The 26,055-nt window shown below is 39.7% G+C and overlaps 1 protein-coding gene and 1 long non-coding RNA gene across 2 annotated transcripts in view; one reads left to right on the top strand and one right to left on the bottom strand.

The window, feature by feature from the left end:
* Positions 1–6,322: 6,322 nt before the first annotated feature.
* Positions 6,323–26,055, bottom strand: part of cpeb3 (cytoplasmic polyadenylation element binding protein 3) — a 212,958-nt gene continuing 193,225 nt past the window's right edge. Inside the window, 4 exon segments of the mRNA XM_034185354.1 lie at positions 6,323–7,744; positions 16,732–16,913; positions 17,069–17,183; positions 22,918–23,036. Of these exon segments, the coding sequence (XP_034041245.1) occupies positions 7,517–7,744; positions 16,732–16,913; positions 17,069–17,183; positions 22,918–23,036 (644 nt within the window). The 3' untranslated portion in view covers positions 6,323–7,516.
* On the top strand, positions 23,613–24,092 carry LOC117523744. The gene is made up of 2 exons (XR_004564597.1): positions 23,613–23,660; positions 24,005–24,092. It is a non-coding gene; the product is annotated as an uncharacterized LOC117523744 (long non-coding RNA).

Here is a 26,055-nt window from a genome sequence, read left to right as displayed (position 1 = left end):
GAGAGAGACCGGCGGTAAATGCGCCGTTTGCAGGCGGCTCGTGTTTATCGGTGGCATCACTTTGTTACCTGCAGCCTGAGCTAAAAAAAATTCTCATCTCCTTAACTTGATGTAATAAACAACTACAGAAAATACACAAATTGTGTACCTTAAATGGCGTGTGTGTGGGTGAGCGAGAGAGAGAGAGAGAGAGAGAGAGAGAGAGAGAGAGAGAGAGAGAGAGAGAGAGAGAGAGAGAGAGAGAGAGAGACACTCAACAGCTGATCAGAGAAAAAAGTTAGCAGTTTGCAGGTGTTTATAGCTACATGTTCTCAGTGTGACAGTAAATGTCAACAAAGGTTACAGTGTGTCAGTTAATAAATGCTGCAACTCTCGAAACCAGGATAAGTTTTACAGTGGGGAAAATAAGTGTTTGACCCCCTAGAAAAACAGAGCTTAACAATTGGTACAGAAACATTTGTCTGCCATTACAGAGGTCAGACATTTCCTGTAGTTTTTCACCAGGTTTGCACACACTGCAGCAGGGATTTTGGTCCACTCCTCCATACAGATCTTCTCCAAATCTTTCAGGTTTGGAGTTTCAGCTCCCTCCAAAGATTTTCTATTGAGTTCAGGTCTGGAGACTGGCCAGGTCACTCCAGGACCTTGAAATGCTTCTTACGGAGCCCCTCCTTAGTTGCCCTGGCTGTGTTTGGGGTCATTGTCATGCTGGAAGACCCAGCCATAACCCATCTTCAATGCTCTTACTGAGGGAAGGAGGTTGTTTGCCGAAATCTCGCAGTACATGACCCCATCCATTCTCCCTTCAATATGGTGCAGTCGTCCTGTCCCCTTTGCAGAAGAGCACCCCCAGAGTATGATGTTTCCACCCCCATGCTTCACAGTTGGGATGGTTTTCTTGGGGTTGTTCTCATCCTCTAAACATGGTAAGTGGAGTTGATTCCAAAAAGCTCTATTCTGGTCTCATCTGACCACATGACCTTCTCCCATGTCTCCTCTGGATCATCCAGATGGTCACTGGTGAACATCAAATGGGCCTGGACATGTGCTGGCTTGAGCAGGGGGACCTTGCTGCCCTGCAGGCTTTTAAACCATGACAGCATCATGTGTTACTAATGTAATCTTTGTGACTGTGGTCCCAGCTCTCTTCAGGTCATTGACCAGGTCCTCCTGTGTAGTTCTGAGCTTTCTCAGAATCATCCTTACCCCACAAAGTGAGATCTTGCATGGAATCCCAGATCGAGGGAGACTGACAGTCATCTTGTTTCTTCCACTTTCTAATAAATAATCATAACAGTTGTCTTCTACCAAGAGAAAAAGGTGTTCGGTCAAGGTGTTGGGCTTGAGTCCAGAAGATCATGGGTTCAAATCCTCACCTGACTGGAAAATCACTAAGGGCCCTTGGGCAAGGCCTTTAATCCCCTAGTTGCTCCCGGTGTGTAGTGAGTGCCTTGTATGGCAGCACCCTGACATCGGGGTGAATGTGAGGCATAATTGTAAAGTGCTTTGAACGTCTGATACAGATGGAAAAGCGCTATATAAATGCAGTCCATTTACCATTTACCTTGTGCAGGTCTTCAGTTTTGTCCCTGGTGTCCTTAGACAGCTCTTTGGTCTTGGCTATGGTGGACAGGTTGGAGTGTGATTGATTGAGTGTGTGAACAGGTGTCTTTTATACAGATAACAAGTTCAAACAGGTGCAATTAATACAGGTAAAGTGTGCAGAATAAGAGGGCTTCTTAAAGAAAAATGAACAGGTCTGTGAGTACTTATTTCATGCAATAAAATGCAAATTAATTATTTAAAACTCACACAATGTGATTTTCTGGATTTTTTTTTAGATTCTGTCTCTCATTGTTGAAGTGTACCTACGATAAAGCTTACAGATCTCTCCATTCTTTGTAGGTGGGAAAACCTGCAAAACTGACAGGGGGTCAAATACTTATTTTCCCCATTGTACCTGTTGTTTCCAAACTGCTGGAAAAGTGAAATCATTACTTCTGAACAACCCCATCTACATTTAAGGTTATTGTCTGTGATGGAAACTCAAGGGGTTAAGTACATTAAAATATTGTTAAAATAATATAAACTAAGCATTTAGATTGAGAAAACATTTTAAACAGTAAGAAAAAAACAGAAGCTAGTATAAACTGCTATTTTTAAATAGTCTGTTTATTTTGCATAAAACATTTTTTTCCTCTCATTTAAATTGAGAAACCACTGAAAAAGGTAATGAAAAACAGAAATTGCAGGTATAAATAGCAAAAATAAGGCCCAATCATCTAAAATACATGTGTAATGTAGGGCTACAGAGTGCAAGACTGGTCTAGAATAAGATGCACTGAATGCCAGTCATTTCAGTAAGACTCATGGAGGCCACCACAAGTAAGATATTTTAGTTGAGCCAACTCAATATTGTGACTTGTTGAGCTGACACAACGTTGTGAGTTTAAATTACATTTAAAAATAAAGACTTTTTTAAAATTTTGGAGTTGGTTTGACTTGCTGAATTAAGTGGATGTAGCAAACATGAATGTTTATACTAGAATTGCATGTTTATTTTAAGCTGTAATTATTACCCCATTACATGATTTTTTATTATTATTATTATTATTTTTTTAAGAGTGTAGCAGTATTGGAAAAACATAAGTAGTATACTCTGATGACAAATACTGTGTGTGCTCCATTCTGTAATTTTATTTTATTGCCCAATCATTTGATTACATTGCAAAATTAAAAAAAAAAAAAAAATCACATAACACCAACCACCAATCAGCTTCAGTTTTTCCTCTGTCGGTCATTTTCACACTAATGTAAGCAACATCAGCGGGTTAACACAGAAAGCTCAGCAGTTCATACACTGTAGTAACATTATTACAAAGATATTGTTTTTTATCTTCAAAAATGACAATGTGAACAAATGAAAAAATAAACTTTTAAAGAATTAACATCATAAAATTAATTTATTCCAAGTAAAAATACAAAATAATATTAATGACATTGACCAGATATGAAAGGTTTCACCAGAAATAATGGTTGAGAAAAAAAAAAGTCTAAAATAAAAACAAAAATGTTTAAATTATTTTCACTCTTTTTTAGGAAAACTTTCTAAAAAATAAGGAAAATTTCTCAGTACAAAGGCTACATTATTACTGAAAGGTACTAGCAGGTCGAGTAGGTAAATGTTCAGTAGAAAATGATTTTAGTGAATCACAATGTTTGCAATGAAAATAATTCTGCTACTTTTTTCTTGTTTTCTTCGTTTCTACAAACAGTACAAACAGTATTGCACATTACAACAAAGAATCGAGGATCTTAGCCTTAAAAAATGCGACTAATTCAAGTCTTGCGTGAATAGAAGGCCACCAGTCAGTCGATGCACCTCAGGGGGGCTTTCGGTCAAGTTACAGGTCAAACACTCGTCGTGTGAGTGCGCGCGCGTTTTCTTCTTTTCTCCTGACTGTCAGAATCACATCAGGGCCGTGCTTCGTTTTAACAAAACAAAAAGGGAACACATAATGATGTAAAAAAAATAAAGAGTTCTGTCACGACTCTGGTCAACGTAGATTGGTTATTAATATACAAAATCAAACAAGTTTTCTATGCAAGCACCTGATTGGTTGTAAAGAGTCCTTTTGTCCAATTGGACCTCCACAGTGCGACATCATACAGTCCTTGTTTTACAATAAAGCTCCTTCAGGTGTGATCGTTTCCAAGTTATTTACCAAAATAAAAGTAAATAAGCATGACAAAAACATCTGTTAAATTATCTGAACTCATACATGTATTTTTTTCTGAATAAACATAGAAAAAAAAAATCAGTTTTTCTTCTACTATATTTTGAAATTGAGGTATTGCAATAGATCTCATTCAGAAAGCACTTTTTTTTTCTTTTAACAAAAAGAACTGCTAACTGAAGAATATATAGTGCATAAAGTATTTATCAGGGAAGGAAAATGACAAACAGGCAACTGTTCTGGGTGAGGAAACAAATGTTAAAAAAAATTCACCTTGTCAAGCATACATATTACACTTTTATTTAGCCTGTTTAAAGAAATAAAGGTGTTTTTCACCTATCAGTTTAAAAAAAAAATCTTCTATTTAGCGTCACTTTTGTCAACCAAGAAATGGACAAAAACACTGAGCATGAAAAACAGTTTGAGACTAACGCTGTGTTGCAATTGCGCACTTTGCAGTAGGAAAGGTTTATATATATAAAAAACAAAGGTGGTTTCTGTCACGCGTTGGCTGTGAACACAGCTTTAATATTTGCAGAGTCCATGAAAATAATAATTTAAAATTAAATTAAAAAAACAGAAGTACTTTAAATTTTTATAAATTATGTTCTATTTACTGTAGAATACTTCACACAACTGTTAAACCTATAGTACTGTTCAAATGTTTTAGGCAGCCTAGATATAGAATAAAAAAAGCATTTGTTTTTTTTTCCTTCAGTAAAATGTACAGAAATTTCACAGAATTTGAGGGGTGAAAGTGTGATCCATGTTTAACAAAACGCATGTGCACAGGAAGTGGCAAATAAAGGAATTAATTCCAAGTTCTAGTAAGGAGAGTGCAGCATAAAACAGAGAACAGCAAACAAACCAAAAAAAAAAAAAAAAAAGGGGGGGGGGCCGATGGTACACATAAGGTGCAACGATGTAGGATCCTGTTGGGATTACCCACAAAACTGCTAAAAACCAGTGTGACCGCCCCCACCCCCCAGAGTCACCCCCCAGAGCCACCAAAGTCGGGACGCTGCGTTCACACCCACCCAGTCTCAAGTGTGCACCATAAACCTTTGATTAAAAAAATATAGATTACATGTTTGTTTATGTTTAGCAGGTCCGTTACTTCAAGCTTTGCAGGAACAATAAATCTGGATAAATATGGTAACCCCAGTTTGCACATTTCCATGTTATATTAACACCCTCCCCACCACCACCACCAGTGAGATCGTGTGCAGAGCTCATTTTGTCAACATTTTACCAGTAGAGTAGGCTTCTCTTTTTTTTTTTTATCTGGCTCAATCCTTCTCATCCTCCATCTTTCCTCTCCTTGCATTATAGTGCAGCTGATAAATGCACACACCATAAAAATCTTTTGTTTTGTGATACAAGAACCAAAATTGGCACAATGGTACTTCTTGGTTTTTTTTTGGCAAAAAGCCATTAGCCACATCGGTTTTCAAAATGCCAGCCATTTTTTTTAGATGGCAGTCAGAAATATGAATTTTTGTCATATATTTGCACTATTTTGGTTTATTTCAATGTTATACTTGTTAAATATTGTACTGTGAACTGGGGGGGGGGGGGGGGGATTTTAACTTAAGTTCAGGCAATATTTTCATGTTTTTTTTAATTGACTGTATATGTTTTTAATAAGTGTACATGCATGCTTTAGAATGTGCAATAGTGCTTTGTTTAGTAGTAGAGGTAGTATTCTTAATTTTAAAGTCAGCCATGTCCTTTGGATGAACACTAGTCCTCAGTGCTTACCTAACTCTTACCTATGGGTCCAAGTTGTTGCTTGTGCACGGCAATGACCACGCCCCAGTAAACTGCATTGGCTTGTGGGCTAAACTAGGTAATGGTAGCACACAGAGAGATTCTCTGTAATGGCGTTTGCTTTGTTCCCATATCAGTACATGAAGACTGGAAACTTCCAGAATAGACTCTTGAACAGATAAAACAGTGACTTCAGTGTTATACCCCCCCAACAAAATTTTAAAATTTTATTTCATGTGGCTAACGGCTTTCTTGAAGACATGGACTTCTCAGAAGTATTTGGTGGTTGTATCATCAACTGAATGATCCATACACTTATCTGCTGTACTATTATACTTTTTGTTTGTTAAAGTCAAACATGTGAGCTCTTTGGTTGCTTTCAGAGTTGTAAACGTGCACTTTTATTAATGGTGGAACCAAAACATTTTGAAAGAAAAACCCTCAATTTTATGGTACAGGGACACTCCATCCTTTTTAAAGCACAAAACAGTGCCACCAAATGTTAGTTTTCAGCCCTGACAAAACTTATATATATATATATATATATATATATATATGATACAGTGAAAGTATTCATGAAAAAAAAATTCTACAGGGCTGTGCTTTGATGCTTTAACGGTGGGGAGCGTCCCGTTATTAAACTGGAATCGTCGCTTGATGTCGCCTGATGAGACGTTTACAGACCTGTTCGTAGGTACACCGGTGCAAGTGTGTGTACAAGAGAACATACATATGTGTGCATACACTAGTTATGAAGTTTCACAGGACTTCTATGTCAGACATTAACGACGGTTAAAGCAAATCACAGTCTAGGCGTACTCAGTCCTAACTACACATGGTATCAAAAAAAAATTGCACAATTATATCGACAATCACTGCAAAAAAGTACTTCACTTATCGTAGACAGTTTTAAATGGTAATCCTACATTTAGTTGGTGACTCCTAAGGTGCCCCCCCACCCCCACCCAGTGTGGCCGCTTGTTTGACGGCAGTTCGCGATCCCCGTTTACGTCCATTTTGGTGCAATTAGAAAGTGTTGTGCAAGCAGACTGATACTGAAAATTCTATTGCATGCAGCAACCTGATGGGAAGGGGGGTGTGTAAAAAAACAACATGCAGTTAGGGATGACCCACCCTGACCCCCACAAAGTTAGCCATCGTTGACTAGGACGCACCTCCTCCCCTATGACATCCTGTCACTCAGAACTACGATCGTTTATTATTTTACACCTTAGCCTGAATAAAGTATTATGGTAGGTGTTCATACCATAGATTTAGCAGCAAAGCTATTGCAGCATTACATTTATATAACACACAAAAAAAATCAACTTACAAAAATAAAGAGCTACAAATCAAAAGCAAACTAATCTGATTGTGCACGTGAGGTATTAACATTTTCAGAGTCTAGATTGCCGTGTTAGTTTTACTCTGGCCGTTAGGAGAACTAAGAGAGAACTTGCTGCTGCATCTTATCCAGACTGGTTTTCTTTTTAACATCATTTGCCTTTGGTAATGATTTTTTTCTTTTTTTTTTTTTTAACTTGGGGCAACATTATTACAGCATTTGAGAAAGAGTGCATGCTTCTTTTACATAAAATTTAAATGATCTACATAGATAGCCATAAATAAACAAAATACACTTTTAAATATCTGTGTGGTCCCGCCTCTGTGTCAGTCGGCGCGGCTCCAGCAGGATGCAGCGCGCCGTCGACACAACGGGTCACTCAAAGCAGCCGAGTGGCTAACAAACCATCCTGTGTGTAAGTTTTTGTGCTGAAGTGCAAATTCTAAGCGGATAGCTTTTCTCGTTTCTGTTCCCCCCACAATGCATTTCTCTGAGGGGAACACTACACAATGAGTTCAGAGGCGTGTGCTATGAAATGATGTCCCACATATCTGATATCGTCCTTTCTGTTTTTCTCACAAAGGGGTCTGTGGGGAGCAAGGTGGAGCAAGGTTTGCTCAGTGGGCGGGTTCACCAGGGCGGGGCTGACTCCTGACCTCCCCCCTCAGCTCCAGCGGAAGGACACGTGTCGAGGCCGGTCGCCTCCCTCCTTAACTAGTGGCTTGTGGAACTCTCGGCCAGCTCGCGAGTGGATGCTGGCCCAGCAGTACTCACAGTAGTACTGCAGGCAGGTGACGTTGGCACAGAAGAAGGGGGCGAACTTCCCCCCGCAGCGTGCACCCTGGCACTCGTCACACATCTGATCATCCAAGACGTACGGCTTCACCTCCACCTGAGAGGACAATAAGAGGCAGTGTCACATGGATTCTGTCCTGAGTGGGTGCACTGGAGTCGTGTGTGGGTGAAAATGTCAACGCCGAGCAGCGTTTTGGAATTAAACCCCGTGTCCATTTCTGTTTACCACAAAGACAACAGACAGAGCTTAAAGGGACACTTTACTCATCAATGTTAACCCCTAAAATAAGAGATTATATATTGAAACAGTGACATTTTAAATAAAAACAAGATTTGCAATAGATTAGCTTAATTTTTTATGATTTTTTAAAAACTGACCAGCCTTCCATGTGCTACATGTATGAAGTCACAAGCGCTGATTTTGCACAGCCTGGTGTACATACATGTATAGATACTGCAGTAAAACACCTGAAAATCTTACAGTTAAATTACGATGTGACATCAGAAAGTACCAAATGATATTTCTTGCTCTTATTTACACTCAACAAAAATATAAACGCAACACTTTTGGTTTTGCTCCCATTTTGTATGAGATGAACTCTAAAACTTTTTCCACATACACAATATCACCATTTCCCTCAAATATTGTTCACAAACCAGTCTAAATCTGTGATAGTGAGCACTTCTCCTTTGCTGAGATAATCCATCCCACCTCACAGGTGTGCCATATCAAGATGCTGATTAGACACCATGATTAGTGCACAGGTGTGCCTTAGACTGCCCACAATAAAAGGCCACTCTGAAAGGTGCAGTTTTGTTTTATTGGGGGGGGGGGGGGGGGATACCAGTCAGTATCTGGTGTGACCACCATTTGCCTCATGCAGTGCAACACATCTCCTTCGCATAGAGTTGATCAGGTTGTCAATTGTGGCCTGTGGAATGTTGGTCCACTCCTCTTCAATGGCTGTGCGAAGTTGCTGGATATTGGCAGGAACTGGTACATGCTGTCATATACGCTGGTCCAGAGCATCCCAAACATGCTCAATGGGTGACATGTCCGGTGAGTATGCCGGTCATGCAAGAACTGGGACATTTTCAGCTTCCAAGAATTGTGTACAGATCCTTGCAACATGGGGCCGTGCATTATCCTGCTGCAACATGAGGTGATGTTCTTGGATGTATGGCACAACAATGGGCCTCAGGATCTCGTCATGGTATCTCTGTGCATTCAAAATGCCATCAATAAAATGCACCTGTGTTCTTCGTCCATAACAGAGGCCTGCCCATACCATAACCCCACTGCCACCATGGGCCACTCGATCCACAACATTGACATCAGAAAACAGTTCACCCACACAACGCCACACACGCTGTCTGCCATCTGCCCTGAACAGTGTGAACCGGGATTCATCCGTGAAGAGAACACCTCTCCAACATGCCAAACGCCAGCGAATGTGAGCATTTGCCCACTCAAGTCGGTTACGACGACGAACTGGAGTCAGGTCGAGACCCCGATGAGGACGACGAGCATGCAGATGAGCTTCCCTGAGACGGTTTCTGACAGTTTGTGCAGAAATTCTTTGGTTATGCAAACCGATTGTTTCAGCAGCTGTCCGAGTGGCTGGTCTCAGACGATCTTGGAGGTGAACATGCTGGATGTGGAGGTCCTGGGCTGGTGTGGTTACATGTGGTCTGCGATTGTGAGGCTGGTTGGATGTACTGCCAAATTCTCTGAAACGCCTTTGGAGATGGCTTATGGTAGAGAAATAACATTCAATACATGAGCAACAGCTCTGGTTGACATTCCTGCTGTCAGCATGCCAATTGCACGCTCCCTCAAATCTTGCGACATCTGTGGCATTGTGCTGTGTGATAAAACTGCACCTTTCAGAGTGGCCTTTTATTGTGGACAGTCTAAGGCACACCTGTGCACTAATCATGGTGTCTAATCAGCATCTTGATATGGCACACCTGTGAGGTGGGATGGATTGTCTCAGCAAAGGAGAAGTGCTCACTATTACAGATTTAGACTGGTTTGTGCACAGTATTTGAGGGAAATGGTGATATTGTGTATGTGGAAAAAGTTTTAGATCTTTGAGTTCATCTCATACAAAATGGGAGCAAAACCAAAAGTGTTGCGTTTATATTTTTGTTGAGGTATGAATATTAGTCAAATCATTAGCCTATTTTTGAGATTTTGTAAGAAGATTTACTGATATCTCTATACATGTGTTTACATTCAACAGTGTGTTAAGAGCACTTGTGATGTCATAGCACTGGGGGAACTTCATTTGAAAAATTCTCAAAAAAATAAATTCCAATAATTATCAGAAACTGTATTTCAATGTTGATACGATCATTATCTTTATCTTTTAGAAACTGCTATTTTAATACGAGTTGAGTATCCCTTTAAAGAGGTCACGGTGGATTCAGAGTACGTATGTTCCGGTCATCAACGTTGAGTCTGACCTCTGCTACAGCCTGTAGCAATGTCACCGTTACACATAATTTGTCTTTGAAAATGGGGTCATTCAATACAAAATCAACAGGTGGCTGCCCGTAGGACGTTTATATTCCTATAGAAAATTGGGACCGTAAGTAGATTTCTCATGGATGGTCGTATGAAGCTTTGTTTGAAGGTGGGATGTGCAGAGAGGTGTACTTATGTTATATTATGTTATTATTTGAATATAGTATTTCATATTGTTTTTAAAAAATCTGTTTTATTATCAATTACATGTAAATAAAAGGATTCCTATTAAAAAGGTTACTGGAAGAGAGCCAGACAAAATTAAACAGAACATTTAGAACATTTGAAACAACAAATCTTCAGTGGCCCCACTTCCTGATCCTATAGTTTATTTAAACTTGAACTCACAGCAAATCTAACATTTTATTCAGCTTATGTACTTACTGAAACGTACAAATAGTGGGAAATTTGTTGGTGTTAGCAAAAAACATCTCCTTGGTGTTGTAAAGTTAAACTCAGTCACAAGGAACACTGACAGCATGTGTTTCACAGTAAAAGTATTTGCTGGGATGCTGGCATTAAACATTTTATTGTGAAATGGTGCCAGCAACATGAACTATCTGATGTTGTTTAACTTTACTACCAGTAACACCAGGGAGCCACGCCATCTTGGAAGTACGGATGTTATAATGTTAATCAAAATAAAGGTTTTGAAAATGAATTCCCAAAATTTTCATAATAAAGGATGCACATCATCGTGCTATGCACAAGCCATATCCGAAAGCTGAGGCCGGTCTGACAGATCATCAGAGAGATATGCGAGCCGCATACCCGCACACAGACGCTTCTTGCTTTATAGACAGATTTGTGCAACCCAGTCTCATGGCAGTTCGTGGTGGCATCATGAAAAGTACATTAATCTATTGGTTCGTGATGGGGGCATGAAAATGGAGTGGTTTTCGTGTCGGTGGGCACGAAAAGAAAAAGCGTGAGACTGGGCTGATTTGTGCATTATGGGCCCAATATAAAAACTCCATAGACTGTATCTACACCGTACCCCCCCCCCCCCCCCCCCCCTCCGATGTCAACCATAAGTTTTCTACAGAGACCTGGAAGAGCCGATATGAAGCCCGTGTCTGGGTCTCTCTATGATGGCAGCAGTGAAATAAACATATTTATTTCTGCTCTAAAGTTAGACTTTTTAACATGGACTTGAATGGGAACCTGCTCAGCCTTAAGTGGCCAGTCAAGGAACTGCAAGCTTTTCTTCTAATGGGTGGGCTTCATCGGCGACCATCAATGTTTACCGTTTGCAAAAACTCAAAATAATAGGTTCCTACGATAAAGAGGTTTTCTTCCAGAAGGGTTAGAAAAAAGGGGCGTGTCGCTTAACTATTGCAATTTTAAACCTAACAAAAGTTTTTGTGATTTTTAAAACCAAAATTCCGTTTTACTAGTCCCCTTGATTATATAATTTTAGGTTACCCTGAATGATTTAGAATATAGAGAAAATTTATCGCTAAGTGCATCCAACACCCAAAATGATTTATTAGGTTTGAAATGGACAATGGGTGCAGGTGAAAACCCCTAAAAAAAAATAAATCATGGTTTTAACTCTTATGCTTTTAGAGATATACAGGTGCTGGTCATATAATTAGAATATCATGAAAAAGTTGATTTATTTCAGTAATTCCATTCAAAAAGTGAGACTTGTATATTATATTCATTCCACACATTTATTTCTTTTAATTTTGATTATTATAACTGACAACCAATGCAAATCCCAAATTCAGTATCTCAGAAAATTAGAATATTGTGAAAAGGTTCAATATTGAAGACACCTGGTGTCATACTCTAATCAGCTAATTAACACAAAACACCTTCAAAGGCCTTAATTGGTCTCTCAGTCTAGTTCTGTAGGCTACACAATCGTGGGGCAGACTGCTAACTTGACGTCTTGCCTGGGCTAAAGACAAAAAGGACTGGACTGCTGCTGAGTGGTCCAAAGTTATGTTCTCTGATGAAAGTAAATTTTGCATTTCATTTGGAAATCAAGGTCCCAGAGTCTGGAGGAAGAGAGGAGAGGCACAGAATCCACGTTGCTTGAGGTCCAGTGTAAAGTTTCCACAGTCAGTGATGGTTTGGGGCCATGTCATCTGCTGGTGTTGGTCCACTGTGTTTTCTGAGGTCCAAGGTAAACACAGCCGTCTACCAGGAAGTTGTAGAGCACTTCATGCTTCCTGCTGCTGACCAACTTTATGGAGATGCAGATTTCATTTTCCAACAGTACTTGGCACCTGCACACAGTGCCAAAGCTACCAGTACCTGGTTTAAGGACCATGGTGTCCCTGTTCTTAATTGGCCAGCAAACTCGCCTGACCTTAACCCCTTAGAAAATCTATGGGGTGAAGAGGAAGATGTGACATGCCAGACCCAACAATGCAGAAGAGCTGAAGGCCACTATCAGAGCAACCTGGGCTCTCATACAACCTGAGCAGTGCCACAGACTGATCGACTCCATGCCACGCCCCACTGCTGCAGTAATTCAGGCAAAAGGAGCCCCAACTACGTACTGAGTGTTGTACATGCTCATACTTTTCATGTTCATACTCTTCAGTTGGCCAACATTTCTAAAAATCCGTTGTTTTTTTTTTTTGGTCTTAAGTAACATTCAAGTTTTCTGAGATACTGAATTTGGGATTTTCATTAGTTGGTGGTCATCAAAATTAAAAGAAATGAACATTTGAAATATATCAGTCTGTGTGTAATGAATGAATATAATATACAAGTTTCACTTTTTGAATGGAATTACTGAAATAAATCAACTTTTTCATGATATTTTAGTTATATGTCCAGCACCTGTGGCTCTTCAAAGTTGTCAAGAAAATAGGCGTTTATGCCAAAAAAGTGCCACGTCCCCTTTTTTGGACTCTTCTCAGTTGGAAAATTATTTCGAGTATGAACCTTACATATTAGATGTTTCATATTGGGCCCATAATCTACAAAATATGTGGAAATGATGCAAATCCAAAACCATGAAGTGGGAAGATTTTTTTTTAAATAGGTCGATTTCATATGGAATGACCCAATGTCTTACCCCATATGTTTGGCCTTCACAGGAGGAGCTGGGTTTTGGGCTTGATTTTACAGAGCACTAGTCAACTTTTTTGTTTGTTTGTTTTTCCTGGTACATGCAGCTTAGCTTACCAGCAGTCAGCTGACAGCACCTCACTGAAAGTACGTTGAGTTGAACGCGCAACATGTGGGAATAAGACCAATCCGAGATTTCCGATGTCCGGCCAAGGGTGACCTGGACTTTACCTGGATCAGAGTTCCACAACACAATGCAATAACTGCATACTGATCCTGAATATTCCCACTGATCAAGATGATGGAATCTTATATTTAATTCACAACCTGACCTTGGTTTTATATCATGATGTTGTGTCTTTCTGCTGCAGAACCTGCATACTGATCCGGATCAACAACCTACAAATCCTGAGCTAGAATCTGGATCTGGAACTCTTCCAAAATTTAATGGAGTCTCCCATGGCCTAATATTGATCTGTGTTGAAAAATTTGTCAAAATCCATGCAGTAGTTTTGATGTAATTCTGCTAAGGCAGACAAATAAACACATGATTTTATTACATCTGATTCACGAATACACCACTGGGCAATTTATCAAAAAGATATGAAAATTGTCTGAATACTTTGCTGGAATTGCAGCTTGGAGTTGTTTACATCTGCAAATAGCAACAAGCTGGATCATCCACTTCCAGGTTTCTGATATTGATCGTGTTCCATGATGATCTCTCTTACCTCAGCAAACCGATCGGTGGCCCATTGTATTGTGAATCCATTAAATTCAGAATACACATCAACATGGCTTAAGATCAAACCAAAGTTTTAGCTGAAGACAGTCGTCTCACAGACTGTGGGGGCGCGTTACACACAGCATGGACCGGTCCAGTGGGCGTGCAGGATTTCAGTTATGGGTTTGTGTCACCTACGTTACTGAAGTCTGAAGCGATCGGTTTCATACCTAAATTAACTAACTTTTACAAACACACACTTATTTATGGGATTTTCAAGAACTTAAAAATTATACACCAAACATGTTTCACTTTACAATGTAGATAAAGTAGTAGTAGTAAGTAGTAAGACTGCTTGAAGTGATTTGATTTCAAGTATTCTACTGCACAGCAGGTAGCTGGGGGGGGGGGGGGGGGGGGCTATTGGACTACCAATGTGTAGGCCTGTGTTTAATTCCAGATACCTGTCTGTGTCCGTAGACGAGACACTTCATTTGCATTGTCCCAGTCCATCCAGCTGGAAATGAGTACTGTCCTTGGTTGGGGAAGTAAGCCGTGATGGACTGCCGTTCTGTCCAGGGAAAGCTGTAGAGTCTCATCTGCTTCATGATACGGTATCCGGGGATAAGTACCGGTCTCGCTGACCGAACAGTCCGTCCTGCTTCCATTGCGCATGCGTCATTTTGGAGCTCAGCAGCTTGTCTAAGACGGAGTCTCTTCACCCAAAGCAATCAAATTGATTAATGGGATTATTAACCCTCAGATGACAATGTAAAACCTCTTAAATCATTCTAAAGTCAGTTTTAAGCAGAAACAAGGTGATACTCTGTGATGCTTTTAAAAAACCGATGCGCAGTGAACACCTCAGCTAGCAGCTTGTGTAGCCGCGGCGCTCTGATGGCGCTTCCTCCGTCTTTTCTGATAAAATAATGTTGAAATTATGTGGAAATGATTGTTGTACATAAGCTTCAGATATCTGTCACTGAATTAGATGATGACTGGAGTGCAGTTTGAAGCAGAAACAAGGTGATAATGCATGAACCGCGGCTAATGATGCATGCGCAGTGAAGGCAAGGCGGATCGATTTTTAGGGGGGACCATTCGGTCAGTGACACCGGTACCAACGGTACTACTAGATTCTTAAACCAGCCGTATACTTTAAATTTAATTTAATAATGGTGCATCCTCACAGTCAACCTGTCAGGATTTTGACCTTAAAGCAGAGGTCATCTATCGCCGCACGTTTGTGCACGCCTCCGTTAGCATTTGTCAATGAAGACAAAGGCTATCCGCCCAACCGTTGGGCAGATAAGTCATACATTGAACATTACACGCCCAACCGCTGGGCAGATAAATATGTCTTATCTTATTCGCCCAACCGTGATCGTGTATTTGACACATTTTGTGCATCTAAACTACGTTTTTTACACCATGTTTTAAGGCTCTATTGTGGTGTATGTTTGACACATTTAACGGCGCCGCCTTTAATTACTGCAAAAACACCGCAATGGATCAAAACAGACAAACTTCATAAGCATTTTGAACGGAAGCCTGCTAACGACGACGAAACAGTTTTTGAACAAAATGCTGCTTGTTGGCTGTAAGATGGCGTTAGTTTGACACAGTTCCCTGGGTGTGATGAGCCAAACAGAACCGCTTTAGATCACCGCCCCTCCGCGGGGTGCGAACCCTCCTGCAGCCGATGAAAAAATATCCGCCTTTTTTTCCATCCTGCATTGAAACCGGAAGTAAGCTTACAAGCGCGCTCATTGGTTGGTTGTGGTTGGGCGTATATGCATGCGAATTTACTTTACTGAACCAATGGTTGGGCGTATAACCACTCCGGTCAATCAATGTGGACACGATGCTGCGTTCACTTCCACTGATTTTTGGCTGGACTGTGGAACTACACGAAGATTTTTTTTTTTTTTTGGAAGTACGAAGTTAGTGCACAGCATCACCGGACTACACGTCACAATTTGGACTCCTATTTAAAGATCGTGTTGGACTTTAGCATCAGTGGAACACCAAAATGTAAGGCCCTTTTCTGTTCTTTAGAAATTAATAAACTATCAAATGACAAGCATCTATTTTAGCTGTTATATAAAACAAATAATGAATGTTGTTACATTCTTTCAATAGAATTAATATTTCATGAGGTGAAAGCTGGAACATACCATTCAACGAGGCACCTCATGAAATATTCGTACCATTGTACTCAAACATTCATTATTTGTATATTATAGTATTACAGTATTAGTAGTACAGCACAGTGCACATATGTATCTCTGGCTTTGCTTGTGAAATATTTATTCCAGCTCAGCAAATCAAAGTTTGCTGTATTTGTTGGAAGGCCAGTCATACAGACACCCCCCCTCCAGCCCCACCGAAACTGGAAACTCTGCCCCACCCTGCAGAGGCTTCCTGGCTGACACCCAGACTGTCTTAGTCACAACTTCCCCACTACAATTAGCTGTTGTGCCGAAAATAACCAGGCTCCAGCAGAGCCCGCTTGGATATACACGTACAGGGAACTACTATAATTAAACAACTATACGTGTCCGCGACTTCAAACATCTGTCAGGACTCCAACAGCCAAATGCCGGTGTGATTACACAACCGGGCCGGGCTCTTCCGTTATTGTGGGCTGCGCTAAAGAAGCCCGCTGTAATCAAAGCTGATACATGGCAGAAAAATGCAGCAGAGGTCGGTTCTGCACTGACTGCACAAACCTCAGCTGCGGTTGAGACGCTGGTTTGTTTCACAGTATTTAGTGAATGAAGTGCGCGAACCCGCTCACCCTTTTGTCGATGTCGTTGTGCTGCAGCTGAACAAAGCGAGCGCTGATTGCAGCAATGTAACTCTGCTGATTGGAGAAGGCAACGCGACCCGCCCCTTTTGGGTACTTCAGCTCCGGGTCCGTGTCGATGCCGGCGTAGCAAACACCGCCGTACAGGCGGTCCATGATCATGGCCAGCTCCACTGAAACAACAACAAGGAACGACACCGTGAGACAGAGGGATGGTCATAATCCAAATTAAAAAAAAAAATCAGCTGCTGGTACAATCAATAGAGGTCACATGATCCAAACGTTCTGTTAGTCAGCTCTATGGGACCAGCTAACACCTGTCAATCACCTGCACGCAGAGGCCGCGGCACCCCCCCAACAAAGATGGTCTTACGGGGGTCCAGAGGTTGAGAACCGTCCATAACGAAGTCGCTATCACTCAGATTCCATGGACGGATCTGGACCTGCAGAAGAAAGAAGAATCCCATGTTCTACTTCTAAGGCCACATTCTGAAACAATTCAGTCCAACAGCATTCCACAAAAGTCTGTAAGCAAAGTCCAACTCTACAATTTAAAAAGCTTTTTGTTCAGGGAAGAAAAAGGTTTTTTGGAAGCTGCCCTTTCAAACACGGTCAAGCCAGCCCGACCCAGCTGTGTGTGTGCTGCCGTTACTGTGATGACCATCAGCGTCACATCTCAAAACCCAGCAGATCAATCAGCTCCTTTTAAAGTCTCTCATGTTCATCCTGTACAACAAAGAGTTTTATGTGTAAAAGTCCACATTCAGTATATCAATTAAATGATCTCATCTTATTTACATTCATATTTATTTCACGGGTTTGTTTGTTTTTGAGAAAGAATGTTAATGAGAAATGTTTTCCGATTTGAGAATAATTCCAGCAGAACAGAAACCATTCATATGTCAAAGAAAAGCATAAAATTATTTTTTTTTCCCCCAAGATATTGCATTTTAATAAATTACTATTTTCACATAAACTGGTGAATAGATGGCAGTAAGTTTGGGAGCAGAGCTTTGCCATTTTAATGCCAAATTAAAGTGCATTTGACTAACAATTTGAGTCCATTTTTATGAATCATGATTGAAAGGTAGAGTCAGACTGTGAATACTAACAAATTCTGAGGTGGATACAAGAAATTAACTAAATAAAATAAAATAAATTTCAATATGAGAATGTCCCAAAATTCAATGGTTGCAGGTAGAGAAAATAAAAAAAAGTGTTGCCAGGTTTGTAACTTGCAAGCTATTTTGGGTAGGTTTCTTTTGCACAGAGAAGCTTGTAAATATTGGGATGCATGGGCTGCAGTTTTGGACTCTTTTCTAAAAGAAGTTACTTATTTGGGTCTTGCATTTGAATAACAATTAAAACAAACAAACATGAATTTTCAAATATCCTAATGTACAGACAGTTATCCACTACTGTACTTAGTACTTGAATTTCAATCAACACATGTACAGTATTTACCTCATAAATTGATTATCTGCACACACACACACACACACACACACACACACACACACACACACACACACACACACACACACACACACACACACACACACAGAGAACAGAAAAAGTTGGGATGATGTGTAAAATTAAAAAAAAAAGAAAAAGGAAAAAAGTTATTATTATTATTATTTGCCTTCTGTTTCATTGCAGATTGTATAAATCAAAGATAAATGGACTGCATTTATGGGTGATTCTTTAACTATGGGCACTATTGGCCTTGTAAATGTAATTTCCACCACACCATTGCCTTACAATATAAAGCGCCTTGGGGCAACTGTTTGCTGTGATTTGGCGCTATATACATGTGCTCTGATGTCACTGTTAATCTCCATAGAAACTACCCAAACAATCTTTCATACAAACTGTTTAAAGGGACATTACAGTGTTGTGGTGGAAATTACGGCAATAGTGTGGGACAACTACATTTTGTTTAAAAAAATCACAACAGTTGTATGACATTGAATACCCCAATTATGTTTTGATTATTTTACTGATATTTTATTCAGAGATATTTTAAAACATTAGAAAAAATGTTTCTTTACCATTCATTTTTATCATTGAAGATCAAAAGTCTGGGTGTGGGACAAGCACAAAACGGCAATATTTGCATATAATGATGCTGAAAAAGTCGTCATAGACTACTAGAACAAATTTCTTAACACACTTTCATTGTAAAGATAACTATAAAAGTGTGAAATTTCCCCTTTTTTCTGTTTTTCATACAATATGATCAAAGGACATAAGTGCCTGTAGTCTAAGAATCACCCTTATATAGCGCTTTTCCATCTGCATCAGATGCTCAAAGTGCTTTACAATTATGCCTCAATTCAGGGTGCAGAAAACACCGCCGTACAGAACATTAATTTCTAAAGAACAGAAAAGGGACTTACACTTTGGTGTTCCACTGCTGCTAAAGTCCAACGTGATCTTTAAATAGGAGTCCAAATTGTGACGTGTAGTCCGGTGATGCTGTGCCTGTGACTTCGTACTTCCAAAAAAAAAAAAAAAAAAAAAAAAAAAAACTTCTTGTAGTTCCACAGTCCAGCCAAAAATCAGTGGAAGTGAACGCAGCATCATGTCCACATTTATTGACCGGAGTGGTTATACGCCCAACCGTATAGGGTGCTGCCAAACAAGGCGCTCACTACACACCGGGAGCAATAGGGGATTAACACACAAACCATGAAAGATATTTCATGTTTTGTGTGTTCAGTTCATTTCACTTGTTAATATCCATCCAGAGCTGGGCCTAGACTTTCTGGGGCCATAAGATAATTTCTAAGGGGCCCTCCTCCTCCACTTGTCACTGGCACACCATCAGTAGACCCCAGTGGTCCTCCTACAGTCCACACGCCTTTCAAATGCTTTCTTTCATCTGTCAGTCAAACAAGAAAACAGACCTGAACCGAGCTGTTAGATGTCATTGGAGGGTTTTGTGAAACCGATACTTTTAAAACACTGGTGGTTCCTAAACGGTGCATGAACTTTTTACTGCCCATCTTTCTTCAAAGACTCAACCTTTTGTGGATCCTGCTTTTGAACCAAATCATGATTACAATCACCTGTTGGAAGTAACATAATTATTTATGTACAGTAGTGTTCAGAATAATAGTAGTGCTATGTGACTAAAAAGATTAATCCAGGTTTTGAGTATATTTCTTATTGTTACATGGGAAACAAGGTACCAGTAGATTCAGTAGATTCTCACAAATCCAACAAGACCAAGCATTCATGATATGCACACTCTTAAGGCTATGAAACTGGGCTATTAGTAAAAAAAAGTAGAAAAGGGGATGTTCACAATAATAGTAGCATCTGCTGTTGACGCTACAAACTCAAAACTATTATGTTCAAACTGCTTTTTTTGCAATCCTGTGAATCACTAAACTAGTATTTAGTTGTAACCACAATTATACAACTTATTTTATACAGTTCAGTTATAACTTCAGTTATACAAAGCTTCTTTTGTTGTTTTCACATTTTTGCAAATTTCTTAAAAATAAAAAACTAAGAAATCACAGAGAATTTTGTTTCTCATGGTCTCAGAGTCCTTCAGGTGCCTTTTGGCAAACTCCAGGCAGGCTGCCATGTGCCTTTTAACTAAGGAGTGGCTTCCGTCTGGCCACTCAACCATACAGGCTTGATTGGTGGATTACTGCAGAGATGCTTCTCCTTCTGGAAGGTTCTCCTCTCTTCACAGAGGAATGCTGGAGCTCTGACAGAGTGACCATCCCGATCACTCAGTTTAGACGGGCGGTCAGCTCTAGGAAGAGTCCTGGTGGATCTGAACGTCTTCCATTTATAGATGATGAAGGTCACTGTGGTCACTGGGACCTTCGAAGCAGCAGAAATGTTTTTGTACCCTTTCTCAGATTTGTGCCTCAAGATAATCCTGTCTCAGAGGTCTACAGACAATTCCTTTGACTTCATGCTTGGTTTGTGCTCTGACATGCACTGTCACTGTGGGACCTTATATGTAGACAGGTGTGTGTTTCCAAATCATGTCCATTGAACTGAATGTACTGCAGTTGGACTCAACTTAAGCTGTAGAAACATCTCAAGGATGATCAGTGGAAACAGGATGCAGCTGAGCTCAATTTTGAGCTTTATGGCAAAGGCATTTATTGATTAAATTATTATTATATTAATATTAATTATGTTAAATGTAAAATGTCAAAATCCATTGCAATTCTGCAATTCTGCATAAAGCACAAGACTTCCTCTCCCAACATTCATTAACCATTTTATATCATTCATTACTTGTTCTATATATGACCTAATATATTCAGGTTTGGGGAAACACATATACAACTAATATAATCCAATATTTTTGTTGGAAAAAGAGATATAAAAATTATCAGTAACAAACCATATTGTGAGCCAACAAACCCATTATTTGTCTGTTTACATATTTTAAAATTCTGAGATTTGGTTGATTACATCACAATACAAACCATGTATGAAGCTAAAAATAAACTTTTGCCTCAACATGTCCAGGATCTGTTTAAAATGAGGGGCTCCACTCCACAGTTGTTGCAGTCTACAGCACAGAGAATCTACATGACGACAGTAAATTAACATTATACAACCACAATGTAAATTTTTATGCTTTTCATCATGTTAATAAGAGGCTGCAGCAACTCTCAGGCATGCAAAGGATTATGGGATATCTCAATAGGGCAAATACTGCCATGAACACTGCCTTCTACTGGCGGCAGTAGAGACCCTGAAAACATGCTAAAACAAATATTCCAAATAATCAGTGTCTGCTATGTTTAATCTGCGTGGAATTTAATAAACGAAAACTGAATTTCAGACATCTTATATATATTACTCTGGAACAAAGAGGACAAACCGTGTTGTAAAGGACAATAAGCAGGACGAGCAAAATTCACTTTCCCCCAGAATGACATGAACAGGAAGTGTTTGCAGCTCACACAACCTGAGCTTCTGGCATAAAACAAACACAATAGCAATGTCTATAAACCCAGAGAATATATTCACGAGAGTTTTAGGCACAATATAAAAGGAGTTTAATGCTGTTGTCTCTGTGCAGCGGTTAAAGTGCAGCCTCATCAGAGCATCTCAATGCATTTCTCCTGTCATGAAACTTTACCCATAATGCACTGCAGCATGTGTGTTCAAACACTAAAACCTCCAAAATTAGTCCATTACTTTAAAACTAAAACATATAGCTGATATTTTCACTTTATTAAATGCCAGACGTGACACTGGCATCACGTCTGGTGTTTTATAAAGTGAAAATAAATAACTTGTAATTTAAATATAAAGTGAAAATAAAGTGTAATTTAAATGACTTGTATGGAATTGGTTTGGTTAAAATTTTAACCATAAGTTAAAACTGTATGCCTGTTGATGACTTGCGTAATATGACAGCGAGTCTGTATGGAGTAAGGAGAAATTGTCTATTATTCCTCCTCCTTCGTCATTAGGTCTCTTTGGCTGAGAGAAAGCTAATCTGACACAGAAGTGCTAGCTCGTTGTGTCAGTAGCTGCTCGTGTACTGAAATCAATACTGAAAATTATCAGCTTAGCTTTTATCTGTAACTTCTGCTAAATTCTTTTTTAGGAGTTTATTGGTTTAGCTTTAAAAAGATAACTTTGCAGTTATCAGATTAACTGTTATCAAAGTTAACTTTTTGGTTAGCTGTGCCCACCACTGCAAACAACCACTGCAAAATTAAATCCCATGTGATAATCCATCTGACGTCACGGTGTACAGAGTTGTGTTGTGCTCCTGAAGTGAGCAAAAAACGAAAAATAAATTGAAGGTCGCTGGAACGGCTGTCTGGCGCATGGTGTGACTGCTTGGCCCTTTCAGCCACACGGGTACACTGTTAAGTTGTTCTTTTTCTAAGTTTTTTGTTACTGTTGATGTGTGTGTCAAATAAATAAATTCATTCATTCATTCAAGGCTGTGATTACTTATGTACATGTGATTTGTTTGTTTGTTTTTTAATAAATTAGCAAAAATCTAAAAATAGAACTTTCACATTGTCATTATGAGGTATTGTGCGGAGAATTTTGAGGAAAAAAATTACTAATTACTAAAATTACTAATCTCCAATGAGTTCACATCATTTGAAGTGACAGGGCACAAATGAGTGAATGTTTTTTTTTTTTTGCTAATCTGTGGATGTTTCTTACTGGTTTGTCTTTGATGGTGGGACTGGACACACACAGGTACAGCTTGCCATCCTCCTCGATGCAGGTGTCGATCAGAGCCTGGACTGAGGTCTCTTCCTGGAAGAGCAGGAAGGCATAGCCTGGTGGGATAAAATCACACAGTCAATGATGACATCGTGACCACTTTAAGACAAAGATTCATAGATACAGGAACCCTCCACAGTGTCTCTGAAGCCAGTCATAATCTCATGAGTAAGTCTCATTTTTCTTTCCTTGTGATAATTATTATTCATAGTTTAAGCCAAGTTTGTCTGCTGAAGTCCCTGTGTCCTTGAGGAACTTGCCGCTGTGCTGCTGAGGATTAAAAAACCCAGAGTGCTGCAAACATACTGCAGACATTTTGAGAGGTGACTCAGGCACAGAAAGAACTCAGAGCTACCAAAATATTTAGAATTTAGAGGACAGACGTCCACCAAGGTCAAAACTAGTAACCTTCAAGCGACTGAGTGGGGTGATTATGGCCCAGCCAAATATACATACACACACATATATACAGTGGGGTAAAAAAGTATTTAGTCAGTCCCTGATTGTGCAAGTTCTACTTAGAAAGATGAGAGAGGTCTGTAATTTTCATCATAGGTACACTTCAACTGTGAGAGAAAAAATTAGAAAAAAAAATCCAGGAAATCACATTGTAGGATTTTTAAATAATTTATTTGTAAATTATGGGGGAAAATAAGTATTTGGTCAATAACAAAAGTTCAGTTCAATAATTTGGAACATAATCGTTGTTGGCAATGACAGAGGTCAAACGTTTCCTGTAAGTATTCACCAGGTTTGCACACACTGTAGCTGGTATTTTGCCCCATTCCTCCATGCAGATCTCCTCTAGAGCCGTGATGTTTTGGGGCTGTCGCTGGGCAACACGGACTTTCAACTCCCTCCATAAATTCTCTATGGGGTTGAGGTCTGGAGACTGGCTAGGCCACTCCAGGATCTTGAAATGCTTTTTACGGAGCCACTCCATTGCCCGAGCGGTGTGTTTGGGATCATTGTCATGCTGGAAGACCCAGCCACATTGCATCTTCAGTGCTCTCACTGATGGAAGGAGGTTTTGACTTAAAATGTCATGATACATGGCTCTGTTCATTCTTCCCTTAACACGAATCAGTCGTCCTGTCCCCTTTGCAGAAAAACAGCCCCAAAGCATGATGTTTACACCCCCATGCTTCACAGTAGGTATGGTGTTCTTGGAATGCAACTCAGCATTTGTCTTCCTCCAAACACGACGAGTTGAGTTTTTAAATAAAATGTTCTATTTTGGTTTCTGACCACAAGATATTCTGCCAGTCCTCTTCTGGATCATCCTTATGCTCTTTGGCAAACTTCAGACAGGCCTGGACATGTACTGCTTAAGCAGGGGGACACGCCTGGCACTGCAGGATTTGAGTCTTGCTTGTTTGTGGGTGACCAAATACTTATTTTACACCATAATTTACAAATAAATTCTTTAAAAGTCCTACAATGTGATTTTTTGGATTTTTATTTCTCATTTTGTCTCTCATAATTGAAATGTACCTATGATGAAAAATTACAGACCTCTCTCATCTTTCTAAGTAGGAGAACTTGCACAATCAGGGGCTGACTAAATACTTTTTTACCCCACTGTGTGTGTGTGTGTGTGTATGTATATATATATATATATATATATATATATATATATATATATATATATATACATACTACACATACACACACACACACACACACACACACTAGCGTGTTGGCTGTGGGGATCCATGGGCTCTAGATTGGGTAGCATTTATAGAACAGGTAGCTGACATTTTTGAAGGGTGCTAATTAATTATGCAAAGTTTCTATAATCATTTGGAATGACGTGTGAGTCCAGAATTATCAACGTCCATTGTTCACTGTTGTTAGCTAATATCTGTAGTTTCTCCGAACATATTAATCCTATCAAAAAACAACTTCCCCACTAGTTCCATTTCGGCTGCGTCATCCTTGACCCAAAATACGTAAGCATACCAAATGGTAAATGTCAGCTCTCCCTCATTTGTTCATGCTCAAATGTACACACACACACACGCATGCATACACGTAGACAGAGGCCACTTTGCCTTAAATATATAGATGATTTACTGACCCCTGCTGGAATGGCATGTGAGAATATAATTATCAACATCCATTATTCACTGTTGTTAGCTAATATCCTTAATTTCTCCAAAAGTATTTGTCCTGTCAACTTTCTGTGTTCATCCTTGACCCAAAATGGTAAATGGACTGCATTGATATAGCGCTTTTCCATCTGCATCAGACGCTCAAAGTGCTTTACAATTATGCCTCACATTCACCCATTCACACAAACACACTCGCACACCAATGTCAGGGTGCTGCCACTACACACGGGGAACAACTCGGGGATTAAGGACCTTTTCCAAGGCTTCTTGTGATTTTCCAGTCAGGCTGGGGTTTGAAGCAAGGATCCTCTGGTCTCAAGCCCAACCCTTAAACACTAGGCCATCACCTCCACATCTCAAGGCTTCGCCTCGTTGAATGGTTCCAGCTTTCATCTCATGAAGTATTCGTAGCATTGAAGTTATAAACATTCATTATTTGTATAATATGTGCCACTGTGATATTTTAAAATCTGAAAAACATTTCAAGGAATTTTTCCTGTTGGTGTGACAGTTATGTGGGGTCATTTCTGACTCGAGAAAGATGTTTTATTTTTTAAAATTACAGGGTTTGATTTTATTTCATTGAATCAATTAATTATAACAGTTTGAAATAGTTGTCATAGACAAAGGAGGCTGTATAGATGTGATGACCACAAATAGAGCCATTAAAAAATATGAAATATTACAGGGTCATAAATGACCCCATTCAGTCATTTTAGTTGCTAAAATAGCTTGGTCACTTGAGGGTTAAACTGTTTTTAGGATGGACAGTAATCCAGGTCTGCAGGCAGGATTTGTCACACTGTGGTCTGATTTTCCTGCTCTGCAGAGTGGCGTCCACATACTGAGAGAGGACAGTAAACCATGACTCCACAGGATGAAATAAGAGCAATCACACATTACAGAGTCTCGCCCCTGACAATCAGCACCAATTTGTGTAACACCTACTGAAACACACCAG

This window comes from Thalassophryne amazonica, chromosome 13 (genome assembly GCF_902500255.1).
Source record: "Thalassophryne amazonica chromosome 13, fThaAma1.1, whole genome shotgun sequence".
Taxonomy (NCBI): domain Eukaryota; kingdom Metazoa; phylum Chordata; class Actinopteri; order Batrachoidiformes; family Batrachoididae; genus Thalassophryne; species Thalassophryne amazonica.
The sequence above is the reverse complement of the archived record's forward strand: the minus strand, read 5'-3'. Positions and strand labels throughout refer to the sequence as shown.